Source organism: Citrus sinensis, chromosome 4, assembly GCF_022201045.2.
Source record: "Citrus sinensis cultivar Valencia sweet orange chromosome 4, DVS_A1.0, whole genome shotgun sequence".
In the NCBI taxonomy this organism is placed as follows: Eukaryota; Viridiplantae; Streptophyta; class Magnoliopsida; order Sapindales; family Rutaceae; genus Citrus; species Citrus sinensis.
Window position 1 is genome coordinate 9,200,496 of NC_068559.1, and position 20,706 is coordinate 9,221,201.

Below are 20,706 nucleotides of genomic sequence, written 5' to 3' on the forward strand. Positions count from 1 at the left end.
AATACACCTCAGTTATTCTAGATCGTCCTTTCTTAGCTACAACTGATGCTCATATTAGTTGCAGAACTGGAAACATGGAATTGTCTTTTGGTAACATGACCATGGAATTAAACATTTTTAATGTTCCCAAGCAGGCACAAGAAGATGATGAAGTCGTTGAAGTAGATATGATAGAAGCATCAATTGATGACTCACTTATTTCTAACCACTGTGACAATCCATTAATACTATGCACAACTGACTCTAATTACTCTGTTGATGTTGATAGTGGTATTGAAGACGTTAATGCTTTACTTGATTAGACTCTTATCATAGATCTAATTAAGTGGAAAGAAAAGATTGAGCCACTTCCTCCTGAAGAGAAAAGTGAACCATTCAAGTTGGAGCTACTTCCTAAAAAAGTGCAACATAAGTCACATTCTGGCATGAAAAAAGTGGTAAGATCTAAAGTGCTTAAATTATTAGATTTTTATACTACTTTAGATAACTCTCAGGATAGCTTGGACCAGAAGAGATCAAAGCAGTACGATATTGAGGAGTTTCATTACCATCATCCTTTTATGGATAAAATGCCCTAGTGCTTAATCAATTATGCTTTTTGGTATTTTCTGTATAATTGCTTTGATTTTCACCAAATTTTTATTGATCCTGGTTGATTTTTTGTTTACATTGATTTGTTAGTTAATAGGATTTTTTTTATTTCATTATTTATATTTCTTCTAACCTTTTCTTTTTAGTTGTCATTTTTTTTAAGCTTTCCCAACCTATCCAGGTGTGTTCTCTCCAACTTTCTTTTTATTATTTATGTTTTTATTATTATTATTATTATTATTATTATTTCTTCTCATTTGTTTGCATGCATATCTTTTGTTTGTGAAACATTGAGGACAATGTTCCGAATAAGTTTGGGGGTGGGAATAGTGTGTGCTTTGTTTGTTAAAAAAAACCAAAAAAAAATTTCAAAATTTCAAAAATTCAAAAATTCAAAAATAAAAAAAATTGTGTTTTTTTTTGTTTTTACGTGAAAAGCCAATGATAAGAACTTGATTGACAATGAATATGATTTTTAGAAAATGTTGAATATTGTCTTAATTTATACTTGATTCTTGTGTTAGTTTCTCTTGATTGAGATTCTTTAAACCATGAGCACTAATATCAATTCTTTCGTAATTTTGACTTGAAATTTGATATTAACACAACCTGAGTTGAAAATTTTAAATAGAGTAAATGACTATTTGTCTTGATTCTTATCTCCACAATACAAATTAGTATACACAGGCGCCAAAGTCAGAAATAGCTACCTATAACCCTTAAGAGTGAAGCTATCCTTGAGTAATTTGGGTTTATGTACTATAAGTATGTAGAGGATAATCTACCATGAGAAGAAGGCTACCTTAAGGGGTAGAGTGAAAGCTCCTGACTATGGTTAAAAAAAAAAAGAAAAAAAAAAAAAAAGAGAAAAAGAAACAAAAAATCAAGTGCGTGTGCTGAAAAAAAAATTAAAAGAAAATGCACATAAAAGCCTGTGAAAAAAAAATTGGAGATTAAGATGATAAAATTAGTTTGACCTACTCTTTTTTTTGTTTAAGGCGAAGGCTGTTGATATCGAAGATTTTAGGAATGAATTTGATTGAATTGATTTCACACACACACACTACAAGAATCGAAAGAGAGAAGAGATTGATTATTGAATTAAAGTTAGAACTTTGCCAATATTTTGAAATTTTCTTTGAGCTATATAATTTTTGCAATCTTTGAGGCTATTTTTCATGTTTTATTTAAATTTTTTTTGTTCTTTTAATTTAATTTAATTTTTTTAACTGATGTTTGTGGGTATCATCACTGAAGCCCTCACGAGACTATAACTCATCCACTAGGGACGCCTAGGGGTTTAAAGGCTTGTTGCAATCGCAATCACCTGCGAAAATGGTTTAGTTAGGATTTACTTTTTGTTTCGTTACTTTTGTTTTTGTTTTTAATTTTAGTTTTGCTCGAGGACTAGCAAAATCTAAGTCTAGGGGTATTTGATGAGCATAATTTATATACATATTTTACCCTTAATTATATAATTGCTAGTTATTTTTATTTGTTATTTTTTTAATTAATTGAATTATTTTATTGCATAGGGAATTAATTGGAGATTATGGATGCAAAGTACGTAAAGAATAACAATTGGACAACATTGAAGATCAAATCAATTTGTGAAAGTAATTAAGGAGATGTGCAAGAAATTCTGTTCGAAGAAATCGAAGCCAATAAATTGAATATCCATGCTCATGCAAACAAAGAAGAGGTTTAAAGCTAAAGTGGGCAGCAATATAAAAGGGAGTTTTGCTTTTGAATTAAAGGTTGGACGGAAACGAAAGAAGAAGTAGAATTCGGCTTTGAACAGAGAGCAGCGGCAGCAGCAATATTTCGGCTTCCATAGTTGATTTTATTTCTTTTGTTGCTCTCAATTCAAGTATGTCTAGCTAATTTTCTTATACTGAGGTTAAGGATGAAACCCTATTAAATGAAATAATTATCTTTTTAATTATTAATTCCCTATATATGTTCTTTAATAATTATGGTTTTTATTTCACATGATTAATTGGATGTTATTAAAATCTTTTCATCAATTCTGTCATGCATTATTGATTGTTAGGATTAATATTCGATTAAATCTATGCTTGAATCTATAAAGTTTATACATGATTATCTTTGATTCTATGTCTTTCATTAAATTGTTTACACAGAGTACTTAGGAAAACTTTGACTCTTTGTTATTCAATATGTTTACATGGAACACTTAGATATCATATTATTAAGCAGAAAAAGAACCTACACAAGATTAATTTTATTTGGGCTTAATTGTTATATCCATGAGATGACATAGATTAATTTCGAGTTGTCACTCTAAAATTGGGGATTGATGAATATTTAGATAATTACTAGTTGAATAGTGGTGGATTCTGAAACCTTAGTAATTTCTATCATATTGAATTCTCCTTTATTGTAATTGCTTCTTTAGTTTAATTAGTTTGATTTCCCTTAAAATCTCAATTTTCTCAACTAGGTTAGGATTAATATTAATTTTGGATTTAAATTAGACATTTCAATTTATAACAATCCCTGTGGGATCGACCTCGTTACCACTATTCTATTTCTAGATTCGTGCGCTTGCGAGTATATTAAAATTTTCACAACATTTGTGCAGATGTGGCCAGATCTTATACAAAAGGCAAAGGATGAAGGACTCGATGCAATTGAAACTTATATTATTTGGAATGCTCATGACCCTCAACGTCGTCAGGTGTCAATTATTATTATTATTATTATTATTATTATTATTATTATTATTATTATTATTATTATGTGCAATATTTATTATTATTGAAATAAACATACAAAATTAACTTGTTTAATCTTCCTTTTGAGAAGAGATCAGTACGTTTTCTCAAGAAATTTGGATTTTATCAATTTTTTAATTTTTAATTTGATATTTTCAAAGTCGCGCAAACCGCAATTCTATTTCCTAATTTTGAATATAATTTCCGTCACCTAAAAGTAATTTTTGGCACCAAATGATCTTGAAATAACCACATGACAAGTGCAAATTATATATTAATGAACAGAAGAAGCAAAATGTTTGTAAAAGTTACCTGCATCAATCTGTCTTTTCTAAGCAACGTTAATCTAATCCTTGTAATCCTTGAAAACGACGTTGCTCTTCCACCCAAACTCAACTGCCACATTTGCTAGCGGGTTGTGCTAGGAGACCAAAAGCAAGTATGATACTTATGGTGCGTATACTTCATGGAATAAGAATAGAGTGGAATGGGAATAGGCTGAGAATGAGAATAGATTGGAAAGGAAATGAGAAATGGGAATCAGATTTCAATATTTACTTGGCAAAAGTAAATGGGAATGGGAATGCGTTGAAATGTCATTGATGTGTTTACTTGCCAAAATAAATCGGAATGAAGAATGTGAATGAGAATCAATTTACCAAAATATCCATAGTATTAATAAGTAATAAAAATAATTAATTTATCATTATTAAGAATATTATCATTATTGTTGTTATTATTACTATTATTATTATTAAAAATAATATTAACAATAATTAATAATAACTAAAATAATAAAGTTAATAAAATTTAATAATAATAATAATATTTTAGTTATTATTAATCATTGTTAATATTATTTTTATTAATATTATCATTATTAACATTTAATAATAATATTATTATTAAATTTTATTAACTTTATTATTTTAGTTATTATTAATTATTGTTAATATTATTTTTATTAATATTATTATTATTAACATTTATTATTATTATTATTAAATTTTATTAACTTTATTATTTTAGTTATTATTAATTATTGTTATTATTATTTTTATTAATATTATCATTATTAAAATTTATTATTATTATTGTTATTATTATTATTATTATTATTATCATTATCATTATTAACATTTATTATTATTATTATTATATTTTATTAACTTTATTATTTTAGATATTATTAATTACTGTTAATATTATTTTTATTAATATTATCATTATTAAAATTTATTATTATTATTGTTATTATTATTATTATTATTATTATCATTATCATTATTAACATTTATTATTATTATTATTATATTTTATTAACTTTATTATTTTAGATATTATTAATTACTGTTAATATTATTTTTATTAATATTATCATTATTAAAATTTATTATTATTATTGTTATTATTATTATTATTATCATTATCATTATTAACATTTATTATTATTATTATTATTATATTTTATTAACTTTATTATTTTAGATATTATTAATTACTGTTAATATTATTTTTATTAATATTATCATTATTAATATTATCATTATTAACATTTATTATTATTATTATTAAATTTTATTAACTTTATTATTTTAGTAATTATTAATTATCGTTATTATTATTTTTAATAATAATAACAACAATAATGATAATATTGTTAATAATGATAAATTAATTATTTTTATTAATTATTATTTTTATCATTATTTTTATTGTTAATATTGATAATATTAATAAATAATAATAATTACTAATAACTAAAATAATAAAGTTAATAAATTTTAATTATAATAATAATAATAATTATTATTATTATTATTATTATTATTATTAATGACATTTAAAATAATAAAATTAATTGTAATTTGAATGAAGGTAATTTGGGAAATATGAAAAAAATTATAGGGATACAAAAGAAAACATATATTCTATTTTCATTCCCAACCTCCCATGGGAATGGGATTCCCATTTTTTATTCCCAAATTGTGTGGGACCCACACATTTTATTCTCATTCACAAATTACATTTTGCCAAGTAAATATGAATTTCATTCATTCCTTCATTCTCATTCCCTATTCCATGAAGTAAACACACCATTAGGGTTGAGTCTTAGACATAAGCATAGTACTTGGAAAGTAATTATCGGTAATGGGCTTGTTTGGGATTGCGGTTGAAATTCAATAAGTTGTTTATTTCATAATTTTCAATAAAAATAGTGTTTGATAAATTTTGTAAAAGCAGTTTATTTCATAATTTTCTCCATTTTATCAGCAGCTTTTAAAAGCATGTAGGGAGCTGCTTTTCATAAGCAACTTATTTAATAAGCTACCTTAGCTTTTTAAAATTCATATTATAACCTTAGATTTTAATAAAAGATAATTATATCTTATTTATCCATAAATCCTAATATATAAATCATACATTTATCTTTATCATATTTTATGTAACAGATTATAAAGTGCTTTAGATTTTTTTTAATTGAGTTTTTAATGTAATTTTACATATTTAAGAAAAAAGATATGTCTAATATTTAAGAAAAAAGATATGTCTAAACAATTTTATTAAACATATTCTAAAAATAAAAAGTAATTAAAACTTATGTCTATTTTGGTCATTATATAATAAAACAACATTTTCGTAATAAAATTTATCAAATACATACACTCTACTTTTCAAACTCACAGCAACTGTAACAGCACAGTTTACTAAACACCAAGTTACTTTTTTAATCAGTAGCTTACTTTATCTGCACAGCACAAACAACTTATTTTATCAGCCTCCGCAATCCCAAACTAGCCCAATGTCTTGTAAACAATCTAGTTTGACAATAGGACTCAAATTTACAGGGATTTACCGTCAAATCAATTAGAATAGCAACAACAGTTTAAATTTTTTCGGCACCGAAGTGTCATGAAATAATTCATATTTGTCAATAATTCAATTTTAAATAAAAGAATTTGGGATAGCATATTTTATTGTATCTTTTTTTTTAATAATTTAAAATCACTCGTTTAACTGATTTTTTATTATTATAAAAATAATTAATTTTTTTATTAATAAAAATAATATATATCATTAATTAAATCCAACATCACATATTAATTAAAAAATTACAACATGAATTAATCATCAAAAAGCTCCTCATGTGAAGTTGAATGTTGATTATTGCCTGCTTAGGTGTCAATTGTGTCATCGGCTAGAAGAATAATTATCTTTTTAACACCCATTACGCAGACACTCTGATGCTGTGCATAATCTCTTTAATTAAGTGGGACCCTTGTTTTGACATAATAACCACCACCAAATAGTCTATGATGTTATGTTGTCAGGTAATTATGTAGTGTTATATTATATTATTTTAATGTAAGTGTATTATATTATATTAATATTGTATTATATTATGATAATTTTGTATAATATTTTTATGTTACACTATATTTTATTAAATTTTAATTATATTATTTTTTATGTTGCATCGTAATGTAATAATTGTTATCAATTTAAATTATATATTTAGAAACTAATATTTATTAATATTAAAATAAAAATCTTAAATTTTAGAAATCTAACATAGAGAATATCTTCTGATTTTTTCTGTAACATAAAACATATTTTATAAACATAATTAGTTGACAGCTATTATATAATACTTTATGCCATTAGATCAAAAGATAAACTTTCTACAAAAACACTAGTCAACAACACATATTATTTATCTATTACTCAATTGACAGCTAATATCACAATACTTTACTGATCAACTACAATAAAAAAAAAAATCATTACAATCATTAATAAAAAAATAATAATATAAAAAAAGTAACAAGAAGAAAAGTAAATTAAAATAATACCATAAATATATTTATAGTCTAAAAATAAACTCTTCCCAAACAAACTAAAGGTCAGAATATATAAATAGGTTAAAGTGAAAATAGATTGATGACAAGTTTTAGTTTGTCACTAACAAGTAACAAATTTAACAACATGAACTCATTATGTAAAATAGAGAAGTTTGAGGGTAGCTAAATTTTAAAGCACTCCAATAATAGTAATAAGCAACTCGTCCATTTGATTGATTCAGTAGCTCCTAAACAAATCAAATCAGGTTGCCAGTGCCACTGCTCTCTCCAGCTACGAGAAAGGCCCGAAAGCTCTTCTTCAATTCGATGGCTTTTACAGCTACTCCTTTATTCTCTTCTACGGCGTCGTCTTCTTCGACTGCTCTCCATCGATCTAAATTCCTTGATTCCGATTTTGCCGCTCCGTTTTCTCATGATTCATTTCATCTCATTAACTTCTCCCGCAGATTTTCCGAACAAGGAATTTGTCTTTCGAGAAAAAAGTAAGTAAATATTTTTCTCATTCTTCTTCTTCTTCTTCTTCTTCGTTTCTCAATTTATTTTGTGTCTTGATTTTATTCGTAATTTGATTGCCTTAGAAGTACTTTTTGGAGAATCACTTTCTGGATTCTTTTTTAAAACTGTTTTTTTTTTAAAACTAATGAGAATATCGTTTATCATGAGATCATCACTTAACGAGGATTTTCTCTATTTTTTTATTTAAGCATAAAAATGAAATTTAAAATTTATAAAAAAAAAAAGTTGTAAGAATAAAAGATTAATGAAAATCTGATAGCTGGATTACTTTCAGGATGATGCTGTTCTAGAATATATAAGAATATTCCGTAGAAAAATAATTTACTGTGCTTTTTTTTTGGTGGCATCTTTTTATAATTTAAGAATTGCATATTAATACTAATGAAGTATAAGTGCTGATTTGTTGTGGTTTATGTGGATTGTGATGTGATTTTGTTTTTTGGATGCTTAGTATTTCTTCAATTGTTAAGCAGGAATATTTTGTTTGCCTCTGTCAACGGTACGAATGCTGTGAGTCCAACCCCCTTGGTTAGTCACATGTTCCTACCACTACAATTTTTCATTCTTTTTTCTCTAATTTCTTGAGAATTAATCTATGTGGTGATATATAAGTTTGATATATGGTATGGCGGCAGCAATTGTCACGATTATGAAAGTGATATATTTTGATTTGTATCATATAATTCTGTTACCAACATAATCGCTTAAATATTGGTAATTGACAACAAGGAGGATAATCTTGTGATGTCACTGTTTCCCATTCTTCTCTAGCTTTTATGGTATGGATGGCATGATGTCATGACATGGACATGATTGTTTTAATTGCAGAAATCGGACCAAGATGCTGATTACATTCCGATGCCACATGTTCTGATAGACCAGGATTCGAATTCTGATGCAACAATTGTGCAACTCAGTTTTGGAGATCGTCTTGGAGCTCTCATTGACACGGTGAGTGTCTGTTTGTAGTTCAGTCCATTTATTTGTTCTTGAAAATTGTAATGTTGTCTGCTTTTATCATAGTGTATAACTGGGTTGTTCAAAAAAGGGCCAGTCTTCACCCATCATAGTTTTCCCCTCATTATACAACTTAACCTGACGTCTTTTGTTCGAATCCAACAAATTGGGATGTTGTAGTTGATTAATTGCATTTATGTACATAATCATCAGAAACAGAGCATATTTGTTCTTGAAGTTTGGTGGGAAGACACTAGAGCTCCAAGTGTCAAATTGTGCTATTTGCACCCACTGTTTCTTATGACTGGTCTGATTCTTGGTAAAATGTGCCTGTGCATAGACTTTGGAGGTCACCTGGTTTCTTAATTTAAAATGGAGTTCTTGAGATTTTTTATCCTCAAGGAAAATCAGATTTTTTATTCATTTTGTCTATCCTTGAGCAGATGAATGCCCTGAAAGACTTGGGATTGGACGTGGCTAAGGGAACTGTTAATACTGAAGGTTCAGTCAAACAGACAAAATTTTTCATAACACGGTTGTAAGTAATTCTTGAGCAGTAATAGAATCTTTTACTGGCTTTCTAGAGAAGTGGAATGATTTATCGTCTTTCATCTGGTTAGTGAGCTGTGAACATTTTTCAAGTTTCTATGCTTATATCTTGTTCAAGATGATCATCTTTTTCTTACAATCGGTTCAACTATTGTTTGTAAACCTGTCATTGTTCTATATTTTCTAGAATAATAATGACTGCTTACATTAGACGTGTTATACTCGATAATGTTTATGCTCTTCATTTTCTCTGGGGCATACTTTCTTTACAGGCTACTATACTTTTGTTGTAACGCATCTACCCTGCATTCTCTTTTTGTTTCTAAGTGGAAAAGAAGTTCTTAGCCTACTGTCAGACCCTTGATAGAAAATCCTTGTGTTACCTGCTATGTTGCTTTTACGTGAATGTGTGTAAATAACTTTTATGTTTCGACTTTTGATGGTGGTTCAAATTAAGAGCAACAACTCAAAAATTGGTTTATGTTTTATGGAGAATCAATGTTCAGTTTGTGTCATGACAGTGCATTTTTTTGGCTGGATTTATTGCATTTATATTGAATGGTAATGAACAACTTGGCTGTTTTCCCATTTGCTAATAACATGTCGACATTTGCCCCACGCACATATGAGGACGTGAGTCATACTTTGAGCTGGCTCAGTTTATGAGTTAAATATCAATTGTTATATGTTTGCAAGCTCTTAGCTCTGTGAGATTGATTTTTGTTATGCTAGAGACACCGGGCGCAAAGTTGAAGATCCTGACTTGCTAGAGAGAATTCGACTTACCATCATTAACAATCTTTTGAAGTATCATCCAGTATGTATGCTGAGTTGATACCTTTGAGTACTTGTGTTTCTGTTGTTTGTGTATGGTTTGTTTTTTGGGGAAATGAATGAATGTAGAAAAACTTATCTACTAGTGAGATTATTGAATAAAATAAAGAGGAAGACATTGGTAAAAAAGGGGACAAAGGGGTGAAATAAGTGAAGTATTTTGGGGAAAAACATGTAGGGTAAGGTTATCTATTACAAATTAGAACAATCTAAGAGATGGAGATATAATTGAAGAAATAGGGGGAGAAACCAAAAGATTTTATCCAATGATTCCATTATTTACACCAAGTTTGACTCAAATCTGAAAATAAGGCCATGTAGTGACCAAGACCTAATTTCAGGTGAGGAAAAAAAAAAAACAACTAGAGAAAGAAGTTCAGGCCTGATAAGTAATGGAAAACCTATCCATATAAGAAAAGTTATATTATGGCTTAATCAGCTAACAATGTCTTGACTTGAAATAAAAATCTTAAGGTTCTAAAATCCTAATAATGATCATTATTTTGAATTTTTTTCTCTTTTTTTTTTTGGGTTGTTGGTGCATTGAACTCCCAACAATGTCTCAAATTAGATTTGTTTTCTTCAAGTTCACTGATATTACTCCTTTGGTGCTATAGGAATCTAGCGAGCAACTTGCCATGGGCGAGGCTTTCGGGATAAAAGCTCCAGAGAAAAAGGTGGTCTACTTAGAGATTATTTCAGCTCAACAAAACTCTCTCAGTTATAATTTGCTTTTATTAGTTCACTAGTTCTTTTACGTGATAGAAGTTGTTTTCATGCAGTGCATCATAGAAGGGCTATTTTTTTTTTTTTTTTGTAGAGAGCAAACAATTCATGATCCTCAGGCTGAAGCATGATACTTCAGCTCTGGGCATGCTGTGGTATAAAAGGAAAGGAAAAAAGATAAATTCAGACATGGGCAAATGTCGATGCCCAGCAGATTTTAGTGTATCACCTTAGATATATTAATGTCTCTGCTGGCTAGCCATGAGGCATTTCTTCACACTTGAGAATATTAGAAACTTGACCTGAAGAGAGCTTTTTCTGCCAGTAAATGCGGCTGGCCTGCTATTATTATGTTGTCAATTTAATTGCTTTAATTGCCCCATGTCCATGCAGCTCTTTGTTTTTCTTTGGTTGATTATGCCACTTGCCAATCTTGACAATTGGTTAGTGTTAGTTTAGAAATTTTTTTTTTCCCGTGTATAATTATGTTTAATATCTCAAGTTTTGAATACGGCCCTTGATTCTTCTAATCAGATTACTTCCTCATTTTCTATGCTGTGCCAGATTAGGCACGCCAAATAAAAATATAAATGAAATATACGCAATTTCGAAGACCAGCCTCTTTATTGTCATTAGTGTGTAAATTGAGCCTTTTTCTTTTGTTATACAAGGTTCCTTGCTCAGACTCAGTAGATGTCTTGCATGTGCTTACTGTAATTGTACAAACTTGTAAAATTTGTGACTTTATTTAATGGCAGCTTGATGTTGATATTGCCACCCATATACATGTCAAGGAAGATGGGCCTAAGAGAAGGTTTGCATCTCTATATTTTGATTGAAATCCTTTTAGTATGTTAATTCACATGAAATCTATTTTTTGAATTATTCTATTAAACTTTTCACTACCCATAGAGGACTTAAAAGGAATAATGAATTTTTCTCCACAATGCAGAGAGGTATTTGGTATGTCATTTACTAACACCTTCATTATGTATTTTACCAGCTTGCTTTATATAGAAACAGCCGATCGACCTGGATTACTTGTAGAGATCATGAAAATCATTGCTGATGTTAATGTTGATGTTGAATCCGCAGAGATTGATACAGAAGTATTCTTCCTTGTTTTTCTCTCTCATTCTCTCCACATTTTCACACGCTAGCATAGTCCCTGGTTCCCAGTTCTGTATTCTTACTGTCTTCAAATTTTCTCCTGTCTTTCAATAGGGACTTGTTGCCAAAGACAAATTTCATGTCAGCTACGGAGGCGCAGCATTAAACAGTTCTTTGTCTCAGGTAATTGTTTACAAGTCATTTTTTTTTCTTTGGGAAAAGGTTTATGAATCAAAGTTGTAACCAGTAAATTCAGGCAATATATCCATCAAATGTCCATTCATTCCACCTCTTCTGAGCAAATGCTGGGATTACTTTTTATTCAAACTTCTGGGTGACCAAGCCATTATTATAAAATTTTATGATGCCTCATGGAAATCCTCACTCTGAGACTGATTTCTCTTTAAACGTACAGGTGTTGGTGAACTGTCTGCGATACTACCTTCGAAGGCCAGAAACGGATATTGACAGTTACTAATCATAATCAGAAGAGTTACTATGTTGCTGTAAACAAAATGTAACGGTTCTGTACCAAGTATTTTGTGAGCTCCCCATTGAAATTGTTTGTTGCAGATTATGATTGTCTTCATCACTTTCTTGGGTGTTTGGGGAACAAAAGTGGTCAATTTGAAGAGAGTTAATTAAAAATAAATGTAACTGGAAAAAGAAAAATAATCTTCTTCATGATGAGCTCTCCCTTTGATATTTCGGCAAAATATTCCATCCTCTTTTATCTGATTGGTGAAGAATGAATTACTTGAAAATTTTCTGAAGAAAAACTCACACTAATTAATACGAGCAACCGGTAATTTTTTTAAAAAATAAAAATTAGAGGGGTTTGGTTAAGTATGAGTGGTGATGGAGGTAACGGTTTTAATCTTCTAGAGGTATGGGTTTTGAATTTGGTCAGATAAGTGAAAGGAGAGTTAATTTTCATTGATTAAAAAAACAATTACCGCATATACATGACAGTGAATAAATAAGGAAGCTAATTAGATAAATTATTATAATTATACCATCTCGACATGTTAAGATACGTTTGATTTACATAAGTATTTTTTTCATTATCATACGTAGTAATGGTTCAAATTACTAAAATACTTTTATTATTTCATGCATATTAGATTCTAAGAATTTTCAATAAATAAATAAATTTTAGAAAAGTTATTCTAGAGAAATTTCAGATTACATAATTGAATCAAATTTAGAAATATCCTCCAACTCCAGGTGGCTTGACCAAATTGCTTAACAATCTATTTACATGGCAAAGAAAGGAAGCTGCAAGATGAAGTTTTGGCATGCTTAATAAAAAGAATATGATAAGACCCAATTTTTCCTTTTGCAGCAGTTGGATTCAAGAGTTTAGGTGAAGGATTACGTAACATTCTTTTTAATCTTTGCAAGGAAGCATTATTCAATGATCAAAACCATAAATTTGCCGCAAAAAACAGCCAAAAAGCATTGGTAGTTGTTGCCTTATTCAAGCTAACCAAACTTCCACTTCACTTTATTCTCAAGCAAAATAACACGTTAAACAAAAGCACTGGGCTATAAATTTGCCAAGAATTATCAGCATCCATTAACAGCAAACAATGTCATTAGCATTGACAGTTCTGTTTTTTGGTCTTTTTCACAGCTATGTCACCTTGGCTTCTGACCCTGATCCAGTCAATGACTTTTGCGTACTCAACAGAAGTTCAGCAACTACTAGTCTTCCATGCAAAAACTCATCACTTGTCACAGTGGAAGATTTTGTGTTTTCGGGCATAAAGTTTCGCGGAAAGTTCAGTGAAACCGGGTTAGCATCCATTCCAGTTAATGTGAATGTCTTTCCAGGATTGAACACTCTTGGCATGTCCATGGTACGCGCTGACTTTGATGTTGGCGGTGTTAATGTTCCGCATTTCCATCCAAGAGCTACTGAGATAGCAGTTGTGCTAGAAGGAAAGATCTACTCGGGATTTGTCGACACACAAAACAGGATTTTTGCTAAAGTGATTGAAAAGGGTGAGGTGATGGTGTTTCCAAGAGGCCTTGTACACTTCCAAATGAATGTTGGAGACACCTGGGCGACTATTCTGGGGAGTTTCGACAGCCAAAACCCTGGATTGCAGAAAATCCCATCTGCGGTATTTGGTTCAAATATTAAGGAAGAGCTTTTGGAGAAGGCTTTTGGCTTGACTCCCAAGGAAATTGCTAAGTTAAGGAAGAGGTTTGCTCCCCATCGGTTGTGAGTTAAAAGATGAAGGTAGCTAAGTTAAGGAAAAGGTTTGTCATTTCTGGTACTTAAGATTCTTAGGCAGTCTGTAGCAACTATGAATCAAAACAATTTTCACTATGTATTGATGGTTAATACTAAAGAAATTCATCACGGAAAAGCTAAGCGAATAATAATATGTGGGGTACATTTTTCCTATCCAGTTTTGTTTTAGCATGTTCTTCTGTTAAGTTTATTTTCAATGTTGTACAAGACTATATGATCTTGAATCTGATTTCAGCCCTAGGCATAAATGCTTCACGATGAAGGTAAAACTGAAACACTACATAATTCAACAGCAGATGATAATTATCCAGAATCATAATGATCATTTTGATGAAGCCATGCTGATATTTCCATGCTTAAAAAAGACATAACGAAAAAAGTGGGAGCCACACAATGATGGTCACCACATGTCCTATGCCAATTGGAGAAGCAAAAGAAATAGATTATCATGTAGCAAGATGTTTACCCGCTGGTTGTGTTTAATCAGAAGCTTTTTCAAAAAGTAAAAGCAAAAAAATTATTGAGGTCTCCCTTACTTTTGCCCCACTTACAGCTTCTTATTGAAGATTAGGTGCTCGGGATTCGAGTACTCTTCATTTTGGCTCAAACTCAGTAGACTGAAAATTGAACACCCATTTTATCATACATTGCTTGAAATCTCAAGTCCCAGCTTCATATAAAATGAAGCAGAAACTCTACTTTTCATATCACACGCCAATAAAGAAAGTCCCGGAAACTTCAGTTCAGCCAGCAGTTTGTGCAAGAAATAGAAAACAAAGGAAAGATTAAGTACAATAACATATCATACAGACTCTAGGGTGACAAAAACAAAGTCTTCTAAACTTTTGTAGAATAGTTATTCTACTCAGGTCTTTGTAGTTTTCACTTAGAGCAATGCACTTAACATTTCATTCCAGCTATCGGGCACCCCAGGGAGGCACCAGTGACTGCAGTCGGAGGAGAAGTCTTTGGAATGCTGCCTTTCTTCTTGACCCATTGCCCTTCTGTAAACAGAAGGATGCCCGTCTCTACGAAGAGCTGACATTGTCGTAATATCTTGCAAATACACCGGAAATCTCATTCTCCGCAACACCTCTTTTAGTACTACCAACTGTTCAGGAACATGTTGGTGACTAAAAAAGGCCAGAGGAGTCCTCTGCTTGTAACATTTCCAACCATTTTCTCTGTTGAATGAAGATAAAGGGAACACTACCACTTAAAAGACATAGCCAAAAGCGATTACACTGTTTATACATGCACAGCATATTGTATTGTACCTGTTGTGCCTAGGAGACATGCTCCGGAAAATGACTCTGGTTCTACGAGGATCAATATTCAAATCTATCCATTTTGCCCATGTTGTGAGTCCTTTCTCATAAGCAATCATCGGATTCATAACTTTATAGACAGACTTTCCCTCCATGTAATAGTCCCATCTAAATTTAGTCATAGGTTTTCAATTAGCTAAGATTATTAAATCGTGCTATGGCTCTCAAGTAAATACAATTGAAATTACAACATGTATAGATTGTGCATCTTAAAACTGGAAATATATATTTTCTTACGAACTCCATTGTTCCGAGTGAGTCCACCAGTGAGCTGAATCAAACACAAGTACGTCGGCTCCTCTCCAGTATCTTGCGTTATCTTCAATCAAATCCAAATGTAGTATCCTCTTGTTTTCGGGTCCTTTCATCAGTTCAACAAGGAGTGGAGCCCAAGAAAACTCAATTGATGTCTCGAAATCCTGTTAACATCATACACTGTGTATATATAAACAACTGATAAAATCAAGAAGAAAAACAAACAGCGATAGGGTTCCGAATATTTCAACTCAAGATCTTACCAAGGCATGGAAGGCCATTGAAAGACCATTGTAAGTCACTTTCTTGCGCCCCATGGGAACAACTCCCTGCACTAAGCAAACAAGAGATTCCCACTGGTTCCTCATTATGGAATCACCAACAAGCATTATTCTTTTCCTTCTCATCTTAGCAAGAAATTTCAAGGCATCGAACCTGAAACCACATTGCCCTCTTTAGATATCATTTCAATGCATACGCATCTACTTCTTGCAAAAATTAACATATTCAGTTTAAGTACCTTGGAATTGAACAAGCATGAGGCTTCCATTTCCATTTCTGGTAGTCAGAATCTGGCCGTCCATTTTTCTGGCAGCTTACAGCAGTACTAAGATAAGGGCAATTAGAATCATAAAGAGGGTAAGATGGGTCATAAACCCATTTGCCAGAAGTAAAATCACAATGCCTTGATGAATCACGTCGGGATTGGACCATATTAACTTCACTGTCTTCTTCATTAAGCCAAAACTCATCGGTCTCTAGGCCAAACTGGGATGACTTGCCGGTGAAGAAACATAGAAAAATACCGATCAACAACAGAAACTGAGGCTTATATGCAGGTTTAGCCATTGAAGCACAGAGTGTGGAAGTTGGAGCAGTGAAGTAGAGTCCCAAGTTTCCAATGAAGAAGCCTATTTAATGCATAGAAAATGAAACTAAGTCTTAAAAGTTGACAAAAGGATTTCCATTTAGGCCATGAGTCACGGCAAAGTAAGAGTGGACCATATTCTTTCTACTCATTGCCATTAACATTGTTGCTGGTAAATTGTTGAAAGTAAAAATGATTGAAGGCACAAGTTTTGGGTCCGTGACATGCGCGTTTTGTAGGCCACGAGCATTAATCATGCAAGGGTATTGATCATTTAATTGTTGCGATGTCAAAAAGGAGCACAGCAATCACCAAAGTTGAAAGACATTAAGGGCAAAATAGTAAATGCATGCTTGGGTGGAATAAGTGCCCACAAGTGTTAATGCATTATTTTTGTCTTTCAAGGTCAAAAGTAATTACCTAACCTGTCATTGAGACAAAGTTGAAAGTTGATCCATGGTGGGTTTTACCACGTCAAGGGTAGAATAACAAAAGATTAAAATGAAATGGAAACTAAATGAATATTTTAACGTTATGAGGATTAGGAGTATTCGGACTCTAATCTGATTCACTCAATTCATTTAATCTGTAAAAATATGATCCGTGAAAATTTGATCTGTGAATCAATAGATTGGATTGAATTGAAAATTTAAAAATCCACAGTTGGTGGATTGAATATGAATTTACTTTTATAAATTCGTAAAAATTCGTGAATTCACAAAAAAAATTAATTGAAAAAATAAATCTTATAAATGTAGCATTGCTACTTACTAATAAATAAATAAGTTAAAAATAGTTAAATAAAAAAATATTAAATAATTGAATAATTAAATAAGCAAATATAACTTCTTAAACATTAAAAATTCTAAAGCATAACAAAAAACCCTAAGCCAAAACATTTAATTAGCACATAACACCAAACCTCTTCCCCACCGCATGCACATGCTATCACTATTTCACTTCATCACTTGAGGTACTGATAATTTCTTACTTTCTTTTCAAGCTCTTCAAGTTTTTCAATTCTTACTTGTTACACCTAAGGTCTCAAGTTTCAACTTTTGTATATATTTAAATTCATAATTTTAGTTAATTCTCATGTATTTATCTAAATAAAAGAGATTTTTTTTGGCATATTATATTTTGAAACTTTGAATGTATTATTTTATCTTTATTTAAACAATTAACTTCTTTAAATTTTATTCAATTTTGAATTTAATCGATAGTAAAATTATTTTATATTAGATTTTTTAATTTTATTACTTCGTAGATTAGACAAAATTAAAAATTTTAATTCATAAATTAATCTGTAAAATGATGGGTTGGATATGAATTGGGTCAAATCCGCATCCAATCCACAGACATATGGATTGAATTTGGATTGAGTTTCACCAATTCGTGAATTGTATTGAATTGAAAATTTATAATCCATAAAATTATGGATCGAATATGGATTGATTCCAATCCATAAACATTCCTAAATTAAGGATTTTGATGAGTTTTGAAACATTAAAAAATGATTAATGTAGTGAAACATTGTGGAGATATGATCATTTTTCCATACACAAACTTTTATGTATAATTTTTTAAATTTAAATGCAATTACTATTAAGAAGTCATAAAATTAATGAATTAATAAACAAAAACAATGATATGAGACCAATTACAAATATTTTATATATTTTTAAAAATAATATCAGCCTTCTCAAATAATATCCCAATATTTTTATCCTTGTCTTGAGTTACTACTTCCATTATTTCAATTGAAATTAAAAAATTTCTCTCCTTTTTCCAGCTCTTTTAGAGAAAACATTCTTTTTATTTAATTTATTTATTTATTTTGGGGGAAAAGTATAGATATCGCGACTCGCGAGCACAATCTTTGTATTTTGTAATTTGAAATCCTGCTTGAATAAGATGTGTCATAAAACAGCCCATTTGTTTGGGCAAAAAAAAAGGCCCAAGATTGCTCTCTTACTTTATTTCAGTGTCGGAAGAGTAATGCTTTATTTTTGTAAACACGCTATTGTGCCCCCGAATTGTTTTTATATTGACAGTATTAGCCTTTTAATCAGACTCGTAAATTGCCAATGTGAGAAGAGTGATGCTTTTCACACCCCTTTAATATTCTTATGAAATCCCATTTTTGTAACCACAGTTATACATAAAAGAACTATTATGAATTTAATTAAACTTAAATATCATTATAAATCATGAACCCCAACTATCTTTAAATCTTAGTATATGATATAATTGATTTTCTTTATAAAATCGAAATAATTTTGAATCAGCGAAGAAATAAACTACCTAGTAATACGGTTTTTTTTTTAAAGGTCTGTTTATAATTTAGTTAATTTATACTAGATGATAGTAAAATTAATTAAAACTATGTTGTAATTTTTTATCCTTTTTTGTAATTTAAAAAAAAAAGAGCTAAAAATATAAAAAGTGGAGCTTCTTAAGAGTTTTAAAGGGGTATTGAAAGTTCAACTCATGTCAAAATTATCATCACAACACCTATGCTATTTGGGCTTGGTTGGGTCAAGTTGTCTTTATTTTATGTTTAGGATGATGCTATTAGAACTTATTTTAAAGTCATAGTCGACTTTTCAATTTCTCTCACCAATTCTCACTATCAATTAACTTCACTTACTTCTAAAATTATCTTTATTAGAAGATAAAAATATAATTGAAAGACAAAAACGATTCTATAACGTGAGCCACATTTGACGACTATTATTGCCACCTTAAGCCACCATTTTTTTATTTTATATTTTCATTCATTCAAATCTTAGCCACTTTATTGTTAATTCATTTTCATTATATATCATTCACTTCAATTGATTTATAATTTCTTGATTCATATTTGAAATTGTTCTTTGCCTCTTTTCATTTGTTATCATTTTGATTTTGATATTATAATATCAATCTTCCTAAAATCAATTTAAATAAAAGAGGGGTTTTGGTCGACGACTGTTGAGAAATTTACTAATAAGAAATCAGTTCCTAAAGACTAGTGGTCCAGTAGTTTGAAGCGGTGATTGTGGTGGTGGAAGGTGGATAGAGTTTTTGGAAATGTATTTGTTTTTATTTTATTTTTTAATTGTTTAACAATGATAATTACGAAAATAAGTGAGATTAATTAAAAAGTCAAGGATGGTAAGAGAAAAGAAAGGTGTCACGAACACCCCATTTTTTATATTGACAATTTTAACATTTTAATCAAACAGACGAATTGTTAATGTCAATAATCAAAATTCAAGTGAAGAGCCAAATGAAATTGACGTGACATGCAATTTTTTAATTATATATTTTTGTTTTGAGCTAACTTCAAATTAATTTTCCTATCATCAATTTTTTAAAAATTCAAATTCAAATGGACATTTAAGAAAAACTAAGCCACTTAGTCAAGCTCTTGAAGGCTAGATAATATATAAGTAAGTCCTTGAAGGTTAGGTGATATGTAAGTCTAATTATACACACGTACAATGAAACTATTATATTATAGCAAATAATTCCTTCAATAAAATTTATTAGTCGCTTATAAATTAGTCAAGATCTTCTTTTACTAGCGATGTGGAATTTTACACCAAACACACTATATTCCAGTTTGATGTAAGATAATCAATACAATACTGCTCATTCAAAAAACTAAATCACAAATTTTTAATTGCTCTAAATTTCTAATTGCTTTAATTTGTTTGATAATATCGTTTTCTTTGCCTTCTACTCTTACGATTAACTTACTCATCAAATTTGTAAAACTAATAACTATAATATTTGTATTGAAATTATCTAATTCTTTCTTTTGGTACATTTTAATCCATTCTCTCCATCCTAAATATATTTGTCTTTTATGATGTCCTAATGTGCTTTCTAAGTATACTTATTTATAATTTGAGTCTGATATTACTACTAATGCTTCGATTGAATGTTCAATTAAAATTCCTTCCCATTAAATAAATATTTGTTTCAAATCTCTTGTTTCATGTCCGGTTAGTTCAATGCAACACTTTTTTTTTTTAGTGCTGCTATTCACCCCGATTTTTAACCCCGAAACGCGCCCCAAATTTAAAATGCACCGTTTTGATTAAATTGAAAACGGTGCGTT

General features: G+C 29.9%; 3 protein-coding genes across 4 annotated transcripts; 2 read left to right on the plus strand and 1 right to left on the minus strand.

The window, feature by feature from the left end:
• Nucleotides 1–7,360: 7,360 nt before the first annotated feature.
• Nucleotides 7,361–12,571, plus strand: LOC102614750 (ACT domain-containing protein ACR12). 2 transcript variants are annotated; one of them, XM_006485139.4, is made up of 10 exons: nucleotides 7,361–7,674; nucleotides 8,182–8,236; nucleotides 8,537–8,659; nucleotides 9,109–9,203; nucleotides 9,947–10,031; nucleotides 10,666–10,725; nucleotides 11,533–11,588; nucleotides 11,778–11,883; nucleotides 11,999–12,067; nucleotides 12,300–12,571. In XM_006485139.4, exons 1-10 carry the CDS (start codon nucleotides 7,499–7,501, stop codon nucleotides 12,360–12,362), a joined length of 888 nt encoding a protein of 295 aa, XP_006485202.1. In that variant the 5' UTR covers nucleotides 7,361–7,498; the 3' UTR covers nucleotides 12,363–12,571. The 2 variants fall into 2 exon arrangements, with proteins under 2 accessions (XP_006485202.1, XP_024957104.1); XM_025101336.2 differs by having other exon boundaries at nucleotides 7,434–7,674; nucleotides 8,160–8,236.
• Nucleotides 12,572–13,299: 728 nt separating this feature from the next.
• On the plus strand, nucleotides 13,300–14,424 carry LOC102623465 (germin-like protein subfamily 3 member 2). Its single transcript, XM_006485162.4, has one exon. It carries the CDS (start codon nucleotides 13,477–13,479, stop codon nucleotides 14,116–14,118), a length of 642 nt encoding a protein of 213 aa, XP_006485225.1. The 5' UTR covers nucleotides 13,300–13,476; the 3' UTR covers nucleotides 14,119–14,424.
• A 336-nt stretch (nucleotides 14,425–14,760) lies between these two features.
• LOC102614463 (protein trichome birefringence-like 36) lies at nucleotides 14,761–16,681 on the minus strand. The gene is made up of 5 exons (XM_006485138.4): nucleotides 16,251–16,681; nucleotides 15,994–16,165; nucleotides 15,713–15,894; nucleotides 15,425–15,583; nucleotides 14,761–15,331 (listed from the first exon to the last, which is right to left on the minus strand). The coding sequence occupies exons 1-5, from the start codon at nucleotides 16,577–16,579 to the stop codon at nucleotides 15,034–15,036; spliced, it is 1,140 nt and encodes a 379-aa protein (XP_006485201.1). The 5' UTR covers nucleotides 16,580–16,681; the 3' UTR covers nucleotides 14,761–15,033.
• Nucleotides 16,682–20,706: the final 4,025 nt, after the last annotated feature.